An 18,654-nucleotide genomic window follows, 5' to 3' on the forward strand; every position below is an offset into this window, starting at 1 on the left:
AAATACAGTTCTTGTGAGTGTAATATAATCTTACCTTGTAAATTACTTTTGAAGGTATTTGATGGGAAAGTTCGACCATATTATTACTTTTGACCATTTTATTACCTTCTTGACCCAAATGTGAATTATGAGTATTTTCCACTGTTGAGATTTTGGTTTTCCAATACAGATAAATTAATGCTATAATAGTTGGGATGAGAGAGTTTGGAAAGGATTTATAGAAAAGATGTGATATGAACTATATGTTAGAGGAAGGGGAAGGTTTAATTAAGTGGAGAGGAAGAAGGAGAATATTTCTAGTTGGGGAAATTATGAAAACAAAGAAAAGGGAATCTATTAGTTTCTTGGCATATTATATTACAATAAAATGACCAGTTTTTCTGGTGCAGGCGGTCCTGGAGAATATAAGTGGTAAGATCAGGAAGGAGCATAGAGAGATCTGGGTGGCCTGGGCAACCTGCTATGTGTAGCCTACAGTGCGTTTCTGCACACTCGGGGTCTAAAGGGTGGTAAAGTGTGTTCCTTGGAAAAGGAAGTTTTATGGTCAAATAAACTGGGGACATACTGGTTCAAGAGAAGATTTTTCTCCAAGCGGTAGAGTGTGAGCAGAGCTCCCCCGTGGTCAGAGCCCCGTTTTCCCACACAGGATGCCAAGGCCAAGGGTGTCCGAGACTCACTGTAAGGCTTAGTTAGGGCAGGAGCGTGATGGGTTCCAGGTGTTTTAGAAATACTGTCCCGGTAGCCACGTGTGGGTCAAATTGAAGGAGGATGGAGAGAGACTGGGAGGATGGATGCAGGTCAGGGAGGAGAAATGCGCTAAAGCTGGAGGGGTCAGGGAGACTGAACGTCACTGCCAGCAAATTCTAGGTGACGTGTGAGAGTGATGCTGACTGGGATGGTTGGAACACAAAGGAAATGGCAGATGTGAGAGTTTTTCAAAAGAAAGGCATTTAAATTAGGAAGTACAAATTGGTAGTTATAAAATAGTCATGGGGATATAAAACACAGCACAGGGAATATAGTCAATAATATTGTAATAACTGTGTGTGGTGCCAGGTGGGCACTAGACTTATCAGGGGTATTACTTCATAAATTATATAAACGTCTAAGCACTATGCTGTACACCTGAAACTAATACAAAATAATATTGAATGTCAACTGTAATTGACAAGTAAAAAAGAAAAGAAAGAAAAAAAGGTATTAAAGTACAACATGGCGAGGAATCATGTGTCTCCTCAGAATTTAAACTAGAGTAGCTGGAAGAATTACGATGCCTTTGATAGAAGTTAGCAAGTCAGGAGTCCTGGATTTACCTCCTAGCTTTGCCAGTAGCAAATGTGACCTTAAACAGGCCATTCGATCTTTCTTGGCTTCAGTTGCTTTGTACACAAAATAAGTTTTTTGGTTTTGTTTTGTTAAGGGTAGGTTACTGAGATCCAGTTTGGAAACAGACTCTGAGCTCCTTAAGGTTGGAAGTGCCTTGTCCTCATGGGTGCCCCAGGCATACCACAGGGCCCGTTAAAGGAGGAAGGAAAGAAGGAAAGGAGGGAGGGAGGGAGGGAAGGAGGACAGTAGATGACTATGAGTTTGGTTTTGAACACGTTGAATTTGAGATGACAATAAATAGTCAAGGAGTTTTGGAGATGCAGTACTAAATTTGTGGGAGGGCAATCAGGAGTGGAGTTAAGAGAGGTGAGAATCTTATACAGATACTCACTCAAGTCATGAAAAGCGGATGGAAATTCTAAGAGCAGACTGAACGAGGCAAATTGCAGAGGACCCAAGAGAGCCCTCGTGTACTGACCTTCAGAGACCCTACAAAGCAAGGAGAGGCTGTGAGTTCCCAGAGAAGGAAGGCTGAGAGGAGCACCTGCCCGCTGAGAGCCCGTCAGCCTGTTGTACTTGTCTTTCTGCCCTATTAGGGCTGGTTCATCACTGTTTTCTCCTGAAGGTCTCTTCTGAATCTTGCTCACGTATCAGATCAATTATGCTCAAGCCACTATTTAATTTCTGACAGTTAAGCTATGTATCAGCAATTACTTTTTTGCTATGAGAGTGTGATTTCTTTTAAATAGTTTCTTGATAGGAGTTGAGTTCACAGAAGTAGAGATTAAAATCACAGTGTCACCTACTGATCTAACAGTCAATCTTTAATTGATATCCTGTTCAAAAAAGAAAAATAAAATGTTGACCTAGTGGCTTAGAGACCACCTTGCTTTGTGTTGACCTCTTCGGCCTCCATGCCCACCAAAGAAGGACACTGTCTTCAAATGAGATAAACTTTAAAGGTGCAGGGGGTGGTGGGGGGACCCTGTTACCTTAGTGTCTGAAAAGAAACAAGAAACGATATGCTTATTTTATGCTTATTTTTATACCTAACTCTGTACTTATTTTTTATGTCTTCATATCTTAGTTTTTCAAATAACTCAGGTAAAACCAAGGCTAGTTTAGCCCTTATTGTGTTCCTCTGCATTTTGTATGTGTTTATGGGAACATTGCTCCTATGTTAGAGGTTCTTTCCATTTAAAGCAAGTATTCAAGATCAAGAAGTCAGTCACTGTCCCAAAAATGCCCAGAGGTGGTGATGGTTTTGCATTTAATCAAGTCATGTGAGAAGTAGTTTGACTCAATGCTGTAAGAATAACTGACCGAAGCTCTAGAGCTGAAAGTTCTTACGCTGTCCTAAAACCTCTTCACCACTTAGCCCCTGGTGAGTCCCATTGTCTCGGTTCACTCTCTTCTCATCATTCTCGTTGCATAACGTTGCCATAGAGTCTGTCATTCAAATCTTGAGGAGTTATGCTGGGGTGTCCTGGGTACCAACATGGTTGCAGAGTGCGAAGGTGGAGGTTCATGTTTGAGAGACCCCAGAGATGGTCATGGTGGACAAAGCGGGTAGGCAAGGACCCAGAGTGACCGCAAGACAGTCCTGGGCAGATACAGAACAGAGGTCTGGAGGTAATTTTTTTAGCTTTACTTGGTAATTTACTGATATTATAATAGTAATCATAATTGTTTTAGTTATTAAAACATGTGGTATATTATTACTATTTAAGTCAAGTTCCTCAAGTCAATTCTTTTGATAAAATCTTGGAGTATTAATGTAATTAGTGGAAAATTTTCTGTTTATTCCTTACCCCGGGAAGGTGCTGGGTCCTGTAGAATACTGATCATTCCTCAAGCCACCTGTTTCTGTATAAGTTTTCCCCCTTTGGAAAAGAAGTGTAAAATTGAGTCTATTATGCATGTTTTGTGCCTTCCAGAAAAGCAAGTGGAATTGACTACTTTCAGAAATATAATATTCTATTTTGCTAGATGGACTCTGGCTGCACAGAATTCTGACAATCTCATTTTGTTATATTCTCTGCGTAGGTCTCATGGGTACCTGAGTGAGAGAGATTCAAATACAAAAAGCACAATTCTGATAATTGAGAGGCAGAAGAGTATCACAGGGCCAAGAGAGAGAATGAGGCTTTTGATTTCCATTGGCATTTGGGGGCCCTCTGAGAAATCACAACACAGATGTGCTGGCCTTGCTCCTGAACTCTGGTTCTGCTGGCTCAGGTCACACTTTTAAGATGCCGCAGTTTTCTGAATGTTGAACACTTGATATTTTCTCAAAAAGAAGGGCCTGAGAAATTAAAGGTATTTGCCCAAACTGGTCCTGTCTGATAGGCTGACACTGATGAGCAGGGAAAACATTTCTGCTTCTGTTAGCAAGTGTCTTTGCCATCAGAGAAAAAGTCACCCAGGATCCCTAGGAAAGCTTCAGCTTAATTTAACTAAGCCTTACAAAGGGAACCTTAAAAGGGGTGGGGGGTGGGAAACTTGATAATTTCTTTATTACTATGTAAGTAATAGTAAACCATGCTTTGTTGTCACCCAAGCCTGCAGAAAATGTGGTTCAGCAATTCAGACTCTAAAAGCACAGCTCAAATTTAGTTTACTTTATTTTTTTCCCAAGCCGGCATAGCATGTGAGCTCAGCAGAACCAGGTTGGGTGGAAGCCCAGATGGCTACCAAAGAGGATAGAGCGTGCTTTTTACTGCACACTCCTTCCACCTCTTGTTCCATTAGCTGTAAGTCACATTGCAAACATGTGGGAGCTGACTCCTTGGAAATGGACACCAAAAAGGAGAGAGGAGGACAGGCATCTGCTGAGAGCAAACTGTCCTTGACAAGTCACAGCTCCCTCGTTAGTATGGTTTCCCCCTTCTTCAGCTTCCCTTTATTATTGTTTGGCTTCTCAGATCTCTGTGCTTGGCCAAACCTTTTCCTATTGTGCGGGTGCATTCCCTGTGGTATTGGAGAACCAGTGTAGGTGGAGGAAGGCCTAAGGAAGTCTTAGGTTCCTCATGGTTTATTAAGTTGCTACCATCCTGTTAGAAGAGATGCAGATCTGTTTTCTCCAAAGAAAGGAACAAACATCACATATAACTATTTCAGCTCTATAAAACCCCACTGGCATTTTTACCGTACATGGGTTATGCTATTTCATCCAAGAGAACACATGCCTTTTGTAAAACTTCCTCTGACAGCTGACCAAGTCTTATACTCCTCTTATAGAAACTTTTCTGGTCATATTTTGAGAATCAAAGCTTGGCTAAGTTTGGTTTCTTGTTCAAGGGGGTAAAATGCAGCAGAAAAATCTTGCATATCACGTGCCAATCAGATCTTTTATCTCAATAATAATTAGGATAGTTCACCTTCGATATTTTTTGCTTTCATTTGCTTTTCTATTTTTCTTTGAGACAACTTCTATTTGCCCGGATGATAAAGTGAGCCACGATTTGTCTCATTTTTCTGGAAAGTTCTAGAAGGGCAACTCTGGTTAGTGAAACATATTATTGTTTCTAATCAGTGCGCTTTTTTTTCTGATTGATTAATAGAAAGTTGACTTTAAGAGGATGTTTTTATTTCCCAAGAGAAATTCTTTAAATTTTCCTTAAATATGATAAGATAGCTAAAAACATTTATTAATATAGTTAAGAGTATTTCCATTTTCATGTAACATGATGGAATTCAGTACACATTATAGCTGCTCTTGAAGTCATTATTCACTGACCTTGTTATGAGCTGACCGAACCCTGGCCCAACCAGGAAAGTCTGGTGCAAATCTACCGCTACATTACTCCAGAGCTGCAAAATAACAATGCTAACTGTGCCATCCAAAAGGACGTCCTGTGAATCACCTTCCAAGATACCTGAATGCATGAGCATGCCAGGGTATCCTGTTATGTTTGCCAAACAGGAACACTGGGTCGTGCTGGCTTCATCTACCTCTGATTATCAATTGCAGTGGTTTAAAATTTCTTGTGGCTTTTTTTTTTTATGATGGAAGAAAGGTGAGGCCTGACCTTTTGTAACAATTGCAGTGGGGTTAAAGATGTTAAAGAAAAAAGTACAGAAACCCAGCTCTGCCACTTACCATTGGTGTGGCCTTCAGTGAGATACTTAACTTCTTTTTGCCTTGGTTTTCTCATCTTTAAAAAGGGGATACTACTACCTCACAAGGTTGTAAAGATAGAACCAGATAGCACAGTGCTGGGAACACGAGCTCTCAGTTTATGGCTGCAAATATTATGATTTGCACTTAGGTATGATTTAGTATCTTCTCAGGTTAGAGATGATTGGAAAGTAGAACATTTGAGTAGACAAACATTTGGATCACTATTCTAATTGTGAGTTGGAAATTAAAATGACTATTTTATATGATAAATATAGGTATCAAGTCATATTGTAAACTGCTTTCCAGATAAACCAAGTAACTTAAACATATTTCATTCTCTGTTCTTGCAGTTCGGGTTTTGATTTTACAAAATTTGCAAGAAATAACCCTTCATTGGAAGGAAGGGAGGAAGGAAGGAAGGAAAGAAATGGGTGATAGAGAAAGGGGAAGGAAGGTCATTTTTAAAATACTTTATTTTTTATTTAAGGATTTTCAAGGGGGAATTGTTTAAAAAGCCACTTTAATCATTGTCAATATAATTTTTTAAGGAGAGCATTTTTAAAGGACACCCTTCTCATGATTGTACTGATCACCGGTCATGAACCAGTGGCACTATGTTCATAGACAGCTTCCAGAACGTCTTGGAACTGTGTCTGTCAGGTCACTTGTTTCTTCTTCTTCCATAGGAAACATGAAGTTTCCTCTCCAGGGATATGTTTTTTTTTTTTTTTTACATTAAATATGGAGGTTTTTTCTTTTCTTTTTTAAAAATTGTTGTTCAGCCCTGGCTGGCATAGCTCAGTGGATTGAGCACAGGCTGCGAACCGGGCATCGCAGGTTCGATTCCCAGTCAGGGCACATGCCTAGGTTGCAGGCCATGACCCCCAGCTTCCGCACATTAATGTTTCTCTCTCTCTCTCCCTCTCCCTTCCCTCTCTAAAAATAAATTTAAAAAAAATTGTTGTTCAAGTATAGTTGTCTCCATTTTCACCCCACTTCCCCCCACCTCACCCACCCCCGCCTCCCACCCTCAATCCTACCCCCAATCCTACCCCTCTTTGGCTTTGTCCATGTGTCCTTTATACATGTTCTTTGACTTCCCTTCCCCTACATTCCCCCATCCCCCCCTTTCCTCTCCCTTCTGGTCACTGTCAGTTTGTTCTTTATTTCAATGTCTCTGGTTCTATTTTGCTTGCTTGTTTGTTTTGTTGATTAGGTTCCACTTATAGGTGATGTCATATCGTATTTGTCTTTCACCATCTGGCTTATTTCACTTAGCATAATGCTCTCCAGTTCCATCCATGCTGTCAGAAAGGGTAGGAGCTCCTTATTTTTTCTGCTGCATAGTGTTCCATTGTGTAAATGTACCAGAGAGATTTAATATTTGACCAAAGGCCACATTGTGAGAGTTAGTGTTAGATCTGAAAATTCAAAGTTAATTCCTTCTAGCAGGTCACTTGATTAATATGTGAAATACAGTTATGAATCTGAGAGAAAAACAGAACATTAAGCCCAAGAAGGAAGGTAGTTACAATATAACTGAAACCCATCTTGACAGTTATTTTCAATAAGCAAGGTGATAGTCACTTACTGTGTATATCCTGTGTACCCGTCTCTCAGGTGGAGCCAGGAAATGAACTGTGATGGGAGAGGGTCGTGTGTGGAAGGAAAGTAGCGTAGCAGGGGGTTCTGTGGGATGAGGCTGGTTTCGTAGACTGGAAAGAAAGGCTATCGATGTCAGAACCAGGACGGAAAATTCTGAATGTTTTGGTTTTCAGAAAGAAACTTTAGAACTGGGCAATAAAGAGAAAAATTCTTTTCAGAGATGTAAAATGACATGGAAGTTAATTTCAGAAGTGTTAGAGGAGTAATATGAATTTTTTCAAAGATATAAAAATGAAAGTAGGGTCGTTTTAGGCTGATCGCCTGTGTCTGGGGTTTGCTCTCTCAGATTTGCTAGAAAATGTTATATTGAGTTTTTGCTATAAAGAAATAGACATTATTTAATACTTATTTGAATCCCAACTGAAAAATAAGTGTCTTTGTACATCTTTCTAACTCCTTCAAATGACCTAATACTGAAAGCACCCCTCTGCAGGAGGAAACTGAATGGCCACGCTTCTGTTTTTACAGATACACACAGCCCTCTTAATGCGCATTGCCTGATACAAGCCCAAGAGAGGCTTTTAGAATAAGATTGTCCTTGAATTATGTCCCTGGGCTGAGTAAAACTGAAAGTTACCAGCAAATGTCACAAGCACAAAACAACTGCAGCCCAGGATAAGAAAACACTGAGCCTGAAGTCCCATTCGCTCAGTCTGAGCCCTGTGGACTCAGGTTCCCTTGCACTGGAGTCCCTCACCAAGCAGAAGGGCCTCCCAGCCTCCAGGGAGCCCCCACACCAGATGATCCTCTTCTGGGTCACACCCAGAGGTCAAGGCTTCCTTCTCTGGGGAGATTCCAATTGCCTCTCTAGAGCGTTTTTATCCTGCCTTTTTCCAGCCCACCAGTTCTGATGATCAGATTTCTTTGATGATGGGGGGTCCAAGAGTGCTTCTGGGAGAGAACTTAAGTGTGTTGTTCTCTTGTCTGCACGTGGACCCTGGATTCTCTTGCTGGGATAATGCTTTCGAAAGTGATCTGGCCCACCCAAAATCATAAAGCCCTTGAATTTGCCTGCATATACTAAGCTTATCTAACTTACAGTATCATTTTGGGAGGTATTTCCTACCATTCTGGTGAGACTTTTCTAGCAGTTTTTAGGGGTCCAAGGTGGCCCCTTTGATCAGTTAGCTTGGATAGGAAGAGGTTAGCTGCACCCAATCTATATTCCCAAACACAGCAGAGTCTAAACCCACCAGGCAATACATTTGTCTTATGGGTTGGGAGCAAATCCAGGTCTTCAAGTGTTCTGAGATGGAACGCCCACTGATACACCAGTGAACGGACGAGCCACCTCTCCTGCCTGGCCTCTCTGCCCATTCTAGTCATGAGTGTTCCTAGCACTCCATATCACTAAGACCCCCGATAATCAAAGGGGCCAGGTATTTTCAATTTATCACAAGGAGACAGACACTTTTCAAGGCTTGGAAAAGTGCCACAGTGAAATGCCTAAATAAGTGAAAGTGCTGAAGGATTTCCTGTTCCCTGCACGATCTCAAAGGTCCCTGCCAGCTCTAAATTGTAAGGCGTTCGTGCTTCCAGTTGCAGAGAAAATGGCAGAAGTAGGCTGCAAAGATGAATAGGCATCTGCTAATAACTGTACAGTGTGCAAAGTGAATGGATATAGTTGACTCAATAAATGCATTGAGCACTTAGAGGAGTCACCTCTGGCTTAGGTCTTGGGGATAGAACAGGGTCTTCACTCATGGAGCCTTCATTCTGTTGGGTTGGCCAAAACGTTCATTTGTTTTTTTCTGTACAATGGCTCTAATAGCACTTAGTTGTCTTTAACTTCATTCAAAACAATTGTGTTAGTTTGTATTGTGACAGCTGTCATATCAGCATGCATTTAAAAAAACTGATCAAAATTAGTGAATTTTTATGTAGCCATTTTAATACTGAAGATAGAAGAAAATAGCAACATTTTCAGCATATTATGCTTTATTATTTCAAGAAAGATAAAGACACACCTGAATGCAAAAAAAAAAAAAAATCTGTGCAGTGTATGGAGAAGGTGCTGTGACTGATCAAATGTGTCAAAAGTGGTTTGTGCATTTTTGTGCTGGAGATCTCTCACTGGACGATGCTCCACAGTCAGGTAGACCAGTTGAAGTAGATAGTGATCACATCGAGACATTAATTGAGAAAAACCAACATTATACCAAGCAGAAATAGCCAACCTGCTCAAAATATCCAAATCAATAAAGTTACTGGTAAAAATGAAAAACATGTATTTTATTTTATAGAAGAAAACCATACAAACTTTTTGGCCAACCCAATCACAACCTGATCTGGGAAAAGAAAGCTCCCAGGTCCCCCATGGCACTCACAGCCCCTCATTCTGCCCCTCGCAGGCTCTGTGCCCGCCCGCAGTCCTGGAGTCTGGGGGATGCTGCCTGGGAAGCACATTGGTCAGACCGTTTCCTTCATAGACAAACCTAAACTGGCTCTGAATTTCTCTCCTTGCCCCCGCCCCGTTGGATGCCTGCACTTCAGACCATTTTGTTCTCTGTTTGATTCTTTATTCCAGCACCATGTCCACGGGTAGCCAGCCTGGAAATGGAATATGCTCTGGGGACTGTCTGAAACTGGAGGCTGATTATTTATCATGTCGCCTTTCCTTCGTTTTCCTTTCCTTGTTAGGCTCCACCACCTAAGTAGATCTTTGGATGTGTTTATCACATATGCCCTACTTGGCTCTGTTTACAAAAACCATAGAAAAAATGCACACTTTTCTCCCCTAATTTTTCCAATACTTTCCTCTTAGTCTTCCCAAGTGGCATAAAAATGCATCCACTTTTACTGCCCCAGGAAGTTAATGAAGAGGCCTCAAGTTACATGTTTAGTACAAAGTATTTTTCAAGGGAGTTCTGATACACGGCGTGTGCATCACAAAATTTTTAAAACTTGGTTTCCTCATTACGAGTGGTTTGAATTAAAATGAGAAATAGCACACTGGAGCAGAACCACGGCTTGATCTGACCCTTGTTCTTCCCTCGGTCACTGCTCTGTTTTCATAGAATAAGGGTATTTCCTTATGTTGTCACCTCAGAAGTTAGGGATGTGGTCCCTCCACCAAGGGAGTTAGGTACTCCTTTCTCTGAGGCCCATCTGGACCTTATTTATATAGGCACAGCACTCAACATGTGTGTTATAAAATGTTTGTGTGCATATTTATCATCCATCTGGCATATGAGCTTGGACCTCACGCTTCTTCATCTCCAAAGCCCAGTGCCGGGCACACATCGGCATCCAATGAATGTTCATTGAATACACACATTTTTAAAATTCCTTAAATATCCTCATTATGAAGTAACATAACTGTTAGTTATATAAGCTTATTATATGTCCATGAACTCACTGAAACTGTTTTTGAAGCTTGTTTCCAACTGGTACCACCTTTTAACAAGTAGCATTAAGTTAACTCTGTTGAGTAAAATAGTGCTTTCTTTTATCTATTATAAAAATATTTCCTCCCAGTTTCCTGGAGTTTTAACATAATAGTAGTACCACTTAAAAGCAGCACCTTCCCTTCATCATACTGTTTTTTTAATGATTCTTTCTTGTTGTTCAGGAAGGTGATGTCTGGCCCAACTCATCAGCGGAAGTCACTGTGTACTTTAACCCTCTGGAAGCCAGGCTCTACCAAATGACTGTTTACTGTGACATTTCAGGTAAAGACTTCCTCTGCGGTGAAGGCAGTTACGAAGTGCCCAGAGCATAAAGTGGGGTGGCTCTGTGTGTGTGTGTGTGTGAGTGTGTGAGTGAGTGTTGGCTATGGGCAGTGCACGGTATCAGCAGAGGAATAATTGACTTAAGCTATGCGCTTCTTCACTCCTTTCTAGAAGAGATCAAACTTTGAAGTATATACTACAGCTGCAGTGTGGAAGGTCTGGGGATGGGAAACCATGCATCTGGGTTTCCTTTTGATTTTTAGAGCAGTGAGAACATTCCTTGAACAGAGTCTCACAATTTATATTTTTGGTATTTTCATAGTATTTGGCTACTTATTTTTTTCCTTTCTAAGTTTTTATAAAATAATGTATGCCAGGTGGGATGGGAGGGTAGTCTGGCAGTGGCTAGAGCCACAAGGAGAGTGTACAAGTAGGGTGGCAACCAGATGGATTCAGGAACTGTATATACAGAGAGGAGTTAAGCAAAGAGGTAAATATATTGAGAATACCAAGAGCCAGCATTTTTTGTTCTTGGGGAAGGGAACTAAAGATATGGAAAGGAGGACTAAGATGAGCCCTTTGGTCTTGGAATGGAGTTGGAGTTGCCATTATGAATGACAGTTGTTAATGTGCAGACTTATAGGAGAAAAATATACATGTATGCAAATGTGTGTATGTGCATACATATGCATGTTTCCTAGCCATGTCCATTGAGGTCCCAGAAGCTCTGAGACCCTAATAGCAATGAGCACACCTAGAACCCAAAGCTCAATTTCTAAATCCCGCTCCACTAAAAGGAACCTTAGAGAGTTAACTGGTTCTAGGACTGAAGCAGACAAAGAACCAGATGAACCTGGAACATCCTCTTGTGCTGGAAAGTAAGGGGACCTCAAAGAATGACAAAGAAATGTCAGAATGATGCAGAAACCAGCAGAGGGAATCCCACTGACCAAATTTGGAGCAAGTTGAGAACTAAAGTAAATAATGACCCAAATAGATTATAATCCATTGAATAAACAGGACTCTGAGAATCAACTCAGTAAATCTTGTTATCTGGCAACCATAGTAATCACCAATTCAGGTAAAAAGCATCAATGGATCTTAAAACTAATGGCTGAAAGTGGAATGTGGAATAGGATTTTTGTAGTTCCCCTTCAAAATACTTATCAATTATAAAGAAGAGAAAATTAACTTTACACTGAAGAAAGCTGGTAGATGTGATTTTATTTAATACTTGTAGTAACACAGGGGATTACCTTCTTAGACCACCTGCTAGAATGTAATGAGAACATGGCATCTCTCTCTTTTTTAAAAAGATTTTATGTATTTATTTTTAGAGAGGGGGAAAGGAGGGAGGGAGAAAGAGAGGGAGATGAACATCAATATGTGGTTGCTTCTTGAGTGCCCCTTACTGGGGACCTGGCCTGCAACCCAGGCATGTACCCTGACTGGGAATCAAACCAGTGACCCTTTGGTTCCCAGGCCAGTGCTCAATCCACTGAGCCGCACCAGCCAGGGCTGCACCTCTTCAATGTTATTAAAACCCAATACCTAACTTGGGTTTAATTATGAGGAAACATCAGACTAACCTGAACTGAAGAATAAAACAAAATCACCAACCTGTAATCTTCAAAGATATCAAGATCACGAAAGTCAAGAAAAGGCTAAAGAACTATTTCAGACAGAAGAGGCCCAGAGCGATACGATGTGTAGGGCAATGTGTGAGCCTGGATTGGATCTTTTGCCATAAAGATTATTGGGCTAACGATGTATAGAGGTTCTTTGCACTGCTCTGGGTCCTTTTCTGTGTTTTACAAATATTTCAGAATTCTAAACAATTGCTGATGCCAGTGAATAAGTAAAACATACAGATTATAAGATTACAAAGCTAAATAGCCATCCATGTTTAGCTGTTTTTTGGGGTGTAATTTTTCTTGCTAATTCTATTCTTATATTGTTATTTGTTAATTTATTAACCTCACACATTACTTTTGAGTCCCCAGTATGATAGATGAGCATTTAGTTCTTACATCTCCTCTACCTCTTCCTGGGCTCATTGAGTTATAATTTACAGGCAGTGAAATCACTCGACTGCGGGCATAATTCTGTGAACTTGTACAAACCGTAGCAGTCCTGTAACAACCGCCATGAAGTCCCCTCGTGCCCCTTTGCAGGCGGTCCCATCCCCCATCTCAGTCCCTGACAACCCAGTTACTTCAATGTATGTTCTTCATTTTGTGAATTTTATTGACACCCTTAATTAATATACTTAAAACTGTATTTTGTATTTTGTCAACCCTATAATATCTCTTGACTGGTAAGGATATTGAGACCCCTAACCTGCCCAACACCATTCCACCCTGTTTCTCCCTCTCACCTTCTGGGAGTCATTTTGCTTTTATATTATCATGATCAATAACTGTATTTGAGTCTTCTGTTTTGTCTACCTGAATTTTATACACTGAAGGGACAAATCGTATTCACAGATTGCATCTTATCTCCTGTAGGTCAGCTGTTCTAACTTTTAATCACTCAAAGGATAGTCCTAAGTCTGTATGAAGCACACTCTCTTTCTTTACCGTCCCTCGGTTTCTCACAGTTATGCCTCGTTTCAGCATACTTCATAATCGATTGGACTCTCTTGTACAGCTTTGGAGTTTTTCCCCTGTTGTTTCTAATTCCTCATTGCTTCCCTGCTATCTAATTTTAGAAGTCATTCTCTCCTCCTTGAAGGCATTTTTCTTAGAGCCCACCAGCTTCTTATTCTAATTCAGATGAGTCACCTCCTACACAGTTGTTATCCAGGATTTTAAAAAATTTCTGTGTGGAATCTAATGAACAAATAAACTGACGAACGAAACAGAAACAGAGGCACGGACACATGGAACGGACTAACAGCTGTCGGAGGGGATGGGGAGGGGGAGACCGGATGAAAGAAGGTGAAGGGATCAGCCAGAGGACATGTAAGTTTGGCGCAGAGACACGGACGACAGTGCGGTGGTGGCCCGAGGAAAGGGAGGCGCGGGGACGGGGTGGAGGTGAGCAAAGGGTGGGGGAGCAGTGGGGACACCTGTAATAGTAGTAACTATAGAAATAAAGTTAAAGAATAAAATTTCCAATGTGTGTTCCTTTACATCGTCTCTCTTTCACTTTGCCCAGGTAACCTCCTTAAAAGGGGAGTATGAAACAGAAACTTGGATCCTTGCATATCTGAAAATGTCTCATTATGCCTCCAAATTCACTTTAGGTAATTCTAGGTTTGAAAGAATTTCTCCTCAGAACTTTGAAGACATTGCATAAACTTTATTGTAAAAATGAAGAAACCTAAAGATCACCTAATTACCATTTCTTTATAGGTGGCCTATTATATCTCCCTCTGTGAAGCTTTGTCCAAAAATGGGTTTTTCTAATTGATCCTCCTCAGTTTTCTAGGGCCATTTGAGTTTGGTTACTCATATATCCTTCAGCTCTGGGAATTTTTTTTTTATTTTTACATACTTCCTTCCATTTTTTATTTTATTCTTTTGGAAATCTTAATAATCCAATGTTAGACCTACAGGGTTGATTATCTGTTGTTAAAGAACAAGATTTTAATCATCAAACATGAGTAATAAATAGCATTAAATACCACTCAAAGCTATTAAGTAAGGAAGCCCAGAGAAATACTGATATTCATTAGTTAGAAAATTCCAGAGTGCTGTGGGCATCATGCCATGCCTTCACAGGGTTCCTTCCAATGCCTCCAGTCCGTGGTTGTCTGTTTGTGTATAAGGATGAGAAAACAGGTTTGATTTTCAGGGGAGCTCGTACTACTTGCCTTCGCTGTTTCATGTGTAAATTTCCAGTGATTATGGCTGTGGTGACTATTTTAGACTTGGGAGGGGTTGGTAAGAGTGCACAATCCTTAGTGTTTTCAAGTGCAAAAATTCTACTTTTCTGCCGTCCCCAGAATGTTTTCAGTTACTATGTACACAGTCACTTTTCTCTGTGCATAGAGGGGCCGGGCAGTCTAAGAATAGTGCAGAAGGATGGGCTACCCTCCACCTCCCCCAGGGACATGTCCCTCCCTGATGATGTTTATCTCACCTTCCACCGATGTAACTATCACCTTGACTTTTATGATAGTCATTTTATTATTATTTTTAAAGATTTTATTTATTTATTTTTAGAGAGGGAAAGGAGGGAGATAGAGATAGATAGAGAGATAGACACACACACACACACACACACACACACACACACACACATCAATGTGCGGTTGCTGGGGGTTCTGGCCTGCAACCCAGGCATGTACCCTGGCTGGGAATCGAACCTGGGACACTTTGGTTCCCAGCCCTCGCTCAATCCACTGAGCTATGCCAGCCAAGGCGTCATTTTATTATTTTAACATATAATTTTATCACCTATGAATTCATCCCTAAGCCAAATAGTGTTTGCCTACTTTAAATATTTATATATTGAAATCATATTCCATGTCTTATGCTCTCAGCACCAGGAAGCTAAAGCCACTGAATAAATATTGATCAAATAAATGAAAAAAAAAAAAAAGAAGGAATGAGTGAATGAAGCTAAGTGTGATCTAGCCTTTCCTTGCCCAGGACTGTGGGACTCTCAGCACGGCCTCAGGATAAGCGCAGAACGCATGGGGGTTTCCGTGTTGACAGAAGTTTGTTTCTGCACTTCAGACCGGCATCGGACTGCCTTGTGGGTCTGAAGGAGATGTTGGTGCGTCAGTAGTCAGACACGGCTGGAAATGCTCCAGTGGCCCCCACGCCACAGGTGGTGGGATCTCCCTCCTCTCCGTGGCTCCCCTGGGCCATTGTGCTTGGCCAGATTCCAAGGGGGTTGGCTGCTCTCCAGGAGGTTCCCAAACATCACATAACCAGTTGTATCGATCTATTGTTCCATTTGCAATTCTGACTTCTGCCACAGGATTCACATCCTGGGTAAACTGAATAGTATAATTTTCCATCTGCATGACATTCTTCTTTATTCTGTTAGTGGTATTTTAAAAGACACGGTCTCTAGGGAAGGGTTTTGTTTACATAGTAATTCCATATTATCTTCCCTCTAAATTCCATGCAATTCTGTGTGTCTTTTCAAGGGCTGTCAATGATTCCTTGTTATTATCTTCAAAGGGTTGGTAAAACCTTTTGGTTTTAGGTCTCTAAGAAATACTTCTTAGGCAGATTGAAAAACTCCCATCCCACCCTTGCTTTATTTTATTTTCCTTTGCTTTTATTTTCCTATACGTTTTGAGAGATAGAAGCAAATGCATATAGATATGCTTCCCCTCACACCCTTTTCCATAAATGATAGCATAATTTATCTAATGGTTCTGTGATTGGTTTTTAAATATTTCCTAGAGATTCCATAACATTAAATTTAAAAGTGTCATTTTTTTCATGATTGGGTATGAATACTTTTTATTTACTTACCACAATTGAACTTTTAACCTTTTGTCACAGGGAAGTAGAACATAGATTCAGAACTATATATAATACATGCTATGGTGAGCAGAGTAATGGCCTCCCAATACGTCCATGTTCCCAGCACCTGTGAACACGTTACCTTACATGGCAAAGGGGAATTAGGGCAGAAAATGGAGTTTAGGTTCCTACTGAGCTGACCTTAAACTCAGGAGATTATACTGGATTATGTGAGGGGCTCAATGTAACCATGAGGGCCCTTAAGTGTCCAAGAGGGAAGCAGAAGTTACCAGTCTCAGTGTCAGAGTGATGTGATACGAGAAAGATTCTACCAGCTGTTTCTGGCTTTGAAGACGGAAAGAGCCAGGAGTTCAGGCAGCCCATCTAAGAACCTGGGAAAGGCAAAAAACGGGCTTTCTTCTGGAGCCCAAGAAAGCAGCCCTGTCAAGGCTGTGAATTTAGCCCCGTGAGCCCCATCTTTGACTTTTGACCTCCAGAACTTAAAAAAAAACTATAATTACAGTTGACATTCAATATTAAATTAGTTTCAGGTGTACGACACAGTGATTAAACAGGACTTGCAGAACTTTTAAGATAAGTTTGTACATTAAACTACAAAACTTGTAATGTGTTATAGATCAATAGGGAATTAATATACAAATATATAAATTATAACAAATAATTTTACTGCAAACATTATGTAATTGCCATGGAGATCAATAATGAAATATGTTCAGCCTGGGGAAGCCCCCTGGTGTGTTCCTTCCCACTCACACTCCACTCACCCCAGCCACGCCTCGAGATCATCACCATTCTGCCTTTGATGATCATAATTTCTTTGCTTTCATTTATAGTTTTTACCCCTTTGTGTGTACCCCTAAACAATACAACTTAGCACTGCCTGTTTGGGGAGTGTACATCATTGGAGTCGATCTGCATGTCTCATCCATGGTGTTGCTCGTAGCTCTAATCGAGTTTCCTTTTCGTTGTTGTATATGTGCCATTGTGTGAATGCACGCCCAGAGACAGGAAGTTGCAGGGAAGGCCAGTACCACTGGTCCTGAGGGAGGCCTCTCAGGATGCACAAAATTTAACCTGTAATCCCCAAATGCAACCCTCTTTCTTTCAAAAGCTTTATACCTAGGTACAGTTTGTACCCTCAGATAACACAGAAATGAGCAGGGGTAATACCCACAGACCAACAGCTACATTGCAATGCCCCGCAGTGAGTGACTAGGTAATGGAAGAGGGTATAGAACACACAGCTGAGTCTTAGGGTTTTCAAGGAAGGCTCCTCAGAGAAAGTGATCCTTGAAGTATTTGTTAGTGAAGTAAAAACTGGAGGGGTTGTGGCTGGGCATCTCCGGCAGGGATATACTTTGAAAACATGTAATAAGAGCATGAAGTGGCAAAGAATCACACATTCTTAGGGTGTGGCTGCCAGAGAGAAAGACAGAGATCGAGAGAGACAGAGACACTTGGGAGGGGGTCAGTGGGGGCAGGAATTGACGCTAGAGGCTGGAGTAGCAGGTAGGATCTAGTTCACGGAAGGCTGCCCTCGAATGCCAGACTGAGAACCGTGGACTTCATCCACTCCATCCCCAGTGCAGTGGGGAGTCGCCGAGGGCGGTGAAGCAGGGGAGTGACCTGCCAAGCAAGATGTGATGATGGCAAATGTAACATCATTACGATCTTTTCATTTAATCTAAGATTGAAGTTTTTTTTCATTTAAAGGTTTCAGGTTTTCTTAGAATTAGTTAGACCTGCATATTAGGCATTTTAAAGACTTGCTGATGGTTTGATCTAAGGTCTTGAAACTGATCTTTCATCTATCTTGACTTTTCAATGGAATGTTGAAATTCTGAATTTAATCACGAAGATTACCTTTTAAAAATTTTCAAAAGGAAACAGCATATATTTGGTTTGGATCACCATATGGGAACTTCAAAGGAAGCAACACTTTCTCATTTAAACTGTGAAATGTAGATAGCATCGTTAATGGGTGCTTCAGAGTCAAATGCAGAACATCAGCATGGTGGAAATGATTCCAAATATACCTGCTCCCTTTAAAGAGCCAATTAAGATGAAACCTAATTGTCCATTTTTATTGTGCATACCATAGGAGAGAAGCATCTAAGTTTTTAGCACAGTTTAAGGCTTTTTATTCTTATCCTAATTAAACTAAAGAATGGAGATTTAATTAGATTTAGTGAACAGAAAGCTAAATCACCCCAATCATTAAAAACACTTTTGGGTTTTCAGCAATAAGTGAGTAGTACTGTTCATGTATATAGCTTTTCTTCCTCAAAACCCATCCAACTGCAACCGCATAATAATATAAGTTTTCTGAGTCCTATGAGTAAGAAATTATTTTCTTGATCAACTACTTTTTAAATTATATTTTCAGTTATCAGCTACTTCAAGCATAAATAAAAATATA

General features: G+C 40.7%; 1 protein-coding gene across 4 annotated transcripts in view; it reads left to right on the plus strand.

Moving 5' to 3' along the window:
- The window catches only part of HYDIN (HYDIN axonemal central pair apparatus protein), a 291,357-nt gene that overhangs the window by 68,690 nt on the left and 204,013 nt on the right, over positions 1–18,654 (plus strand). For all 4 annotated transcript variants that reach the window (XR_004900055.1, XM_036012178.1, XM_036012180.1 and 1 more), the window contains exon 10: positions 10,686–10,785. Coding sequence is in view for 3 of the 4 variants with exons in the window: in XM_036012178.1 (XP_035868071.1) it covers positions 10,686–10,785 (100 nt within the window). In the remaining variant the exon portion in view is untranslated. The remainder of the gene's footprint in view (positions 1–10,685; positions 10,786–18,654) is intronic.

Source organism: Phyllostomus discolor, chromosome 12, assembly GCF_004126475.2.
Source record: "Phyllostomus discolor isolate MPI-MPIP mPhyDis1 chromosome 12, mPhyDis1.pri.v3, whole genome shotgun sequence".
Taxonomy (NCBI): Eukaryota; Metazoa; Chordata; class Mammalia; order Chiroptera; family Phyllostomidae; genus Phyllostomus; species Phyllostomus discolor.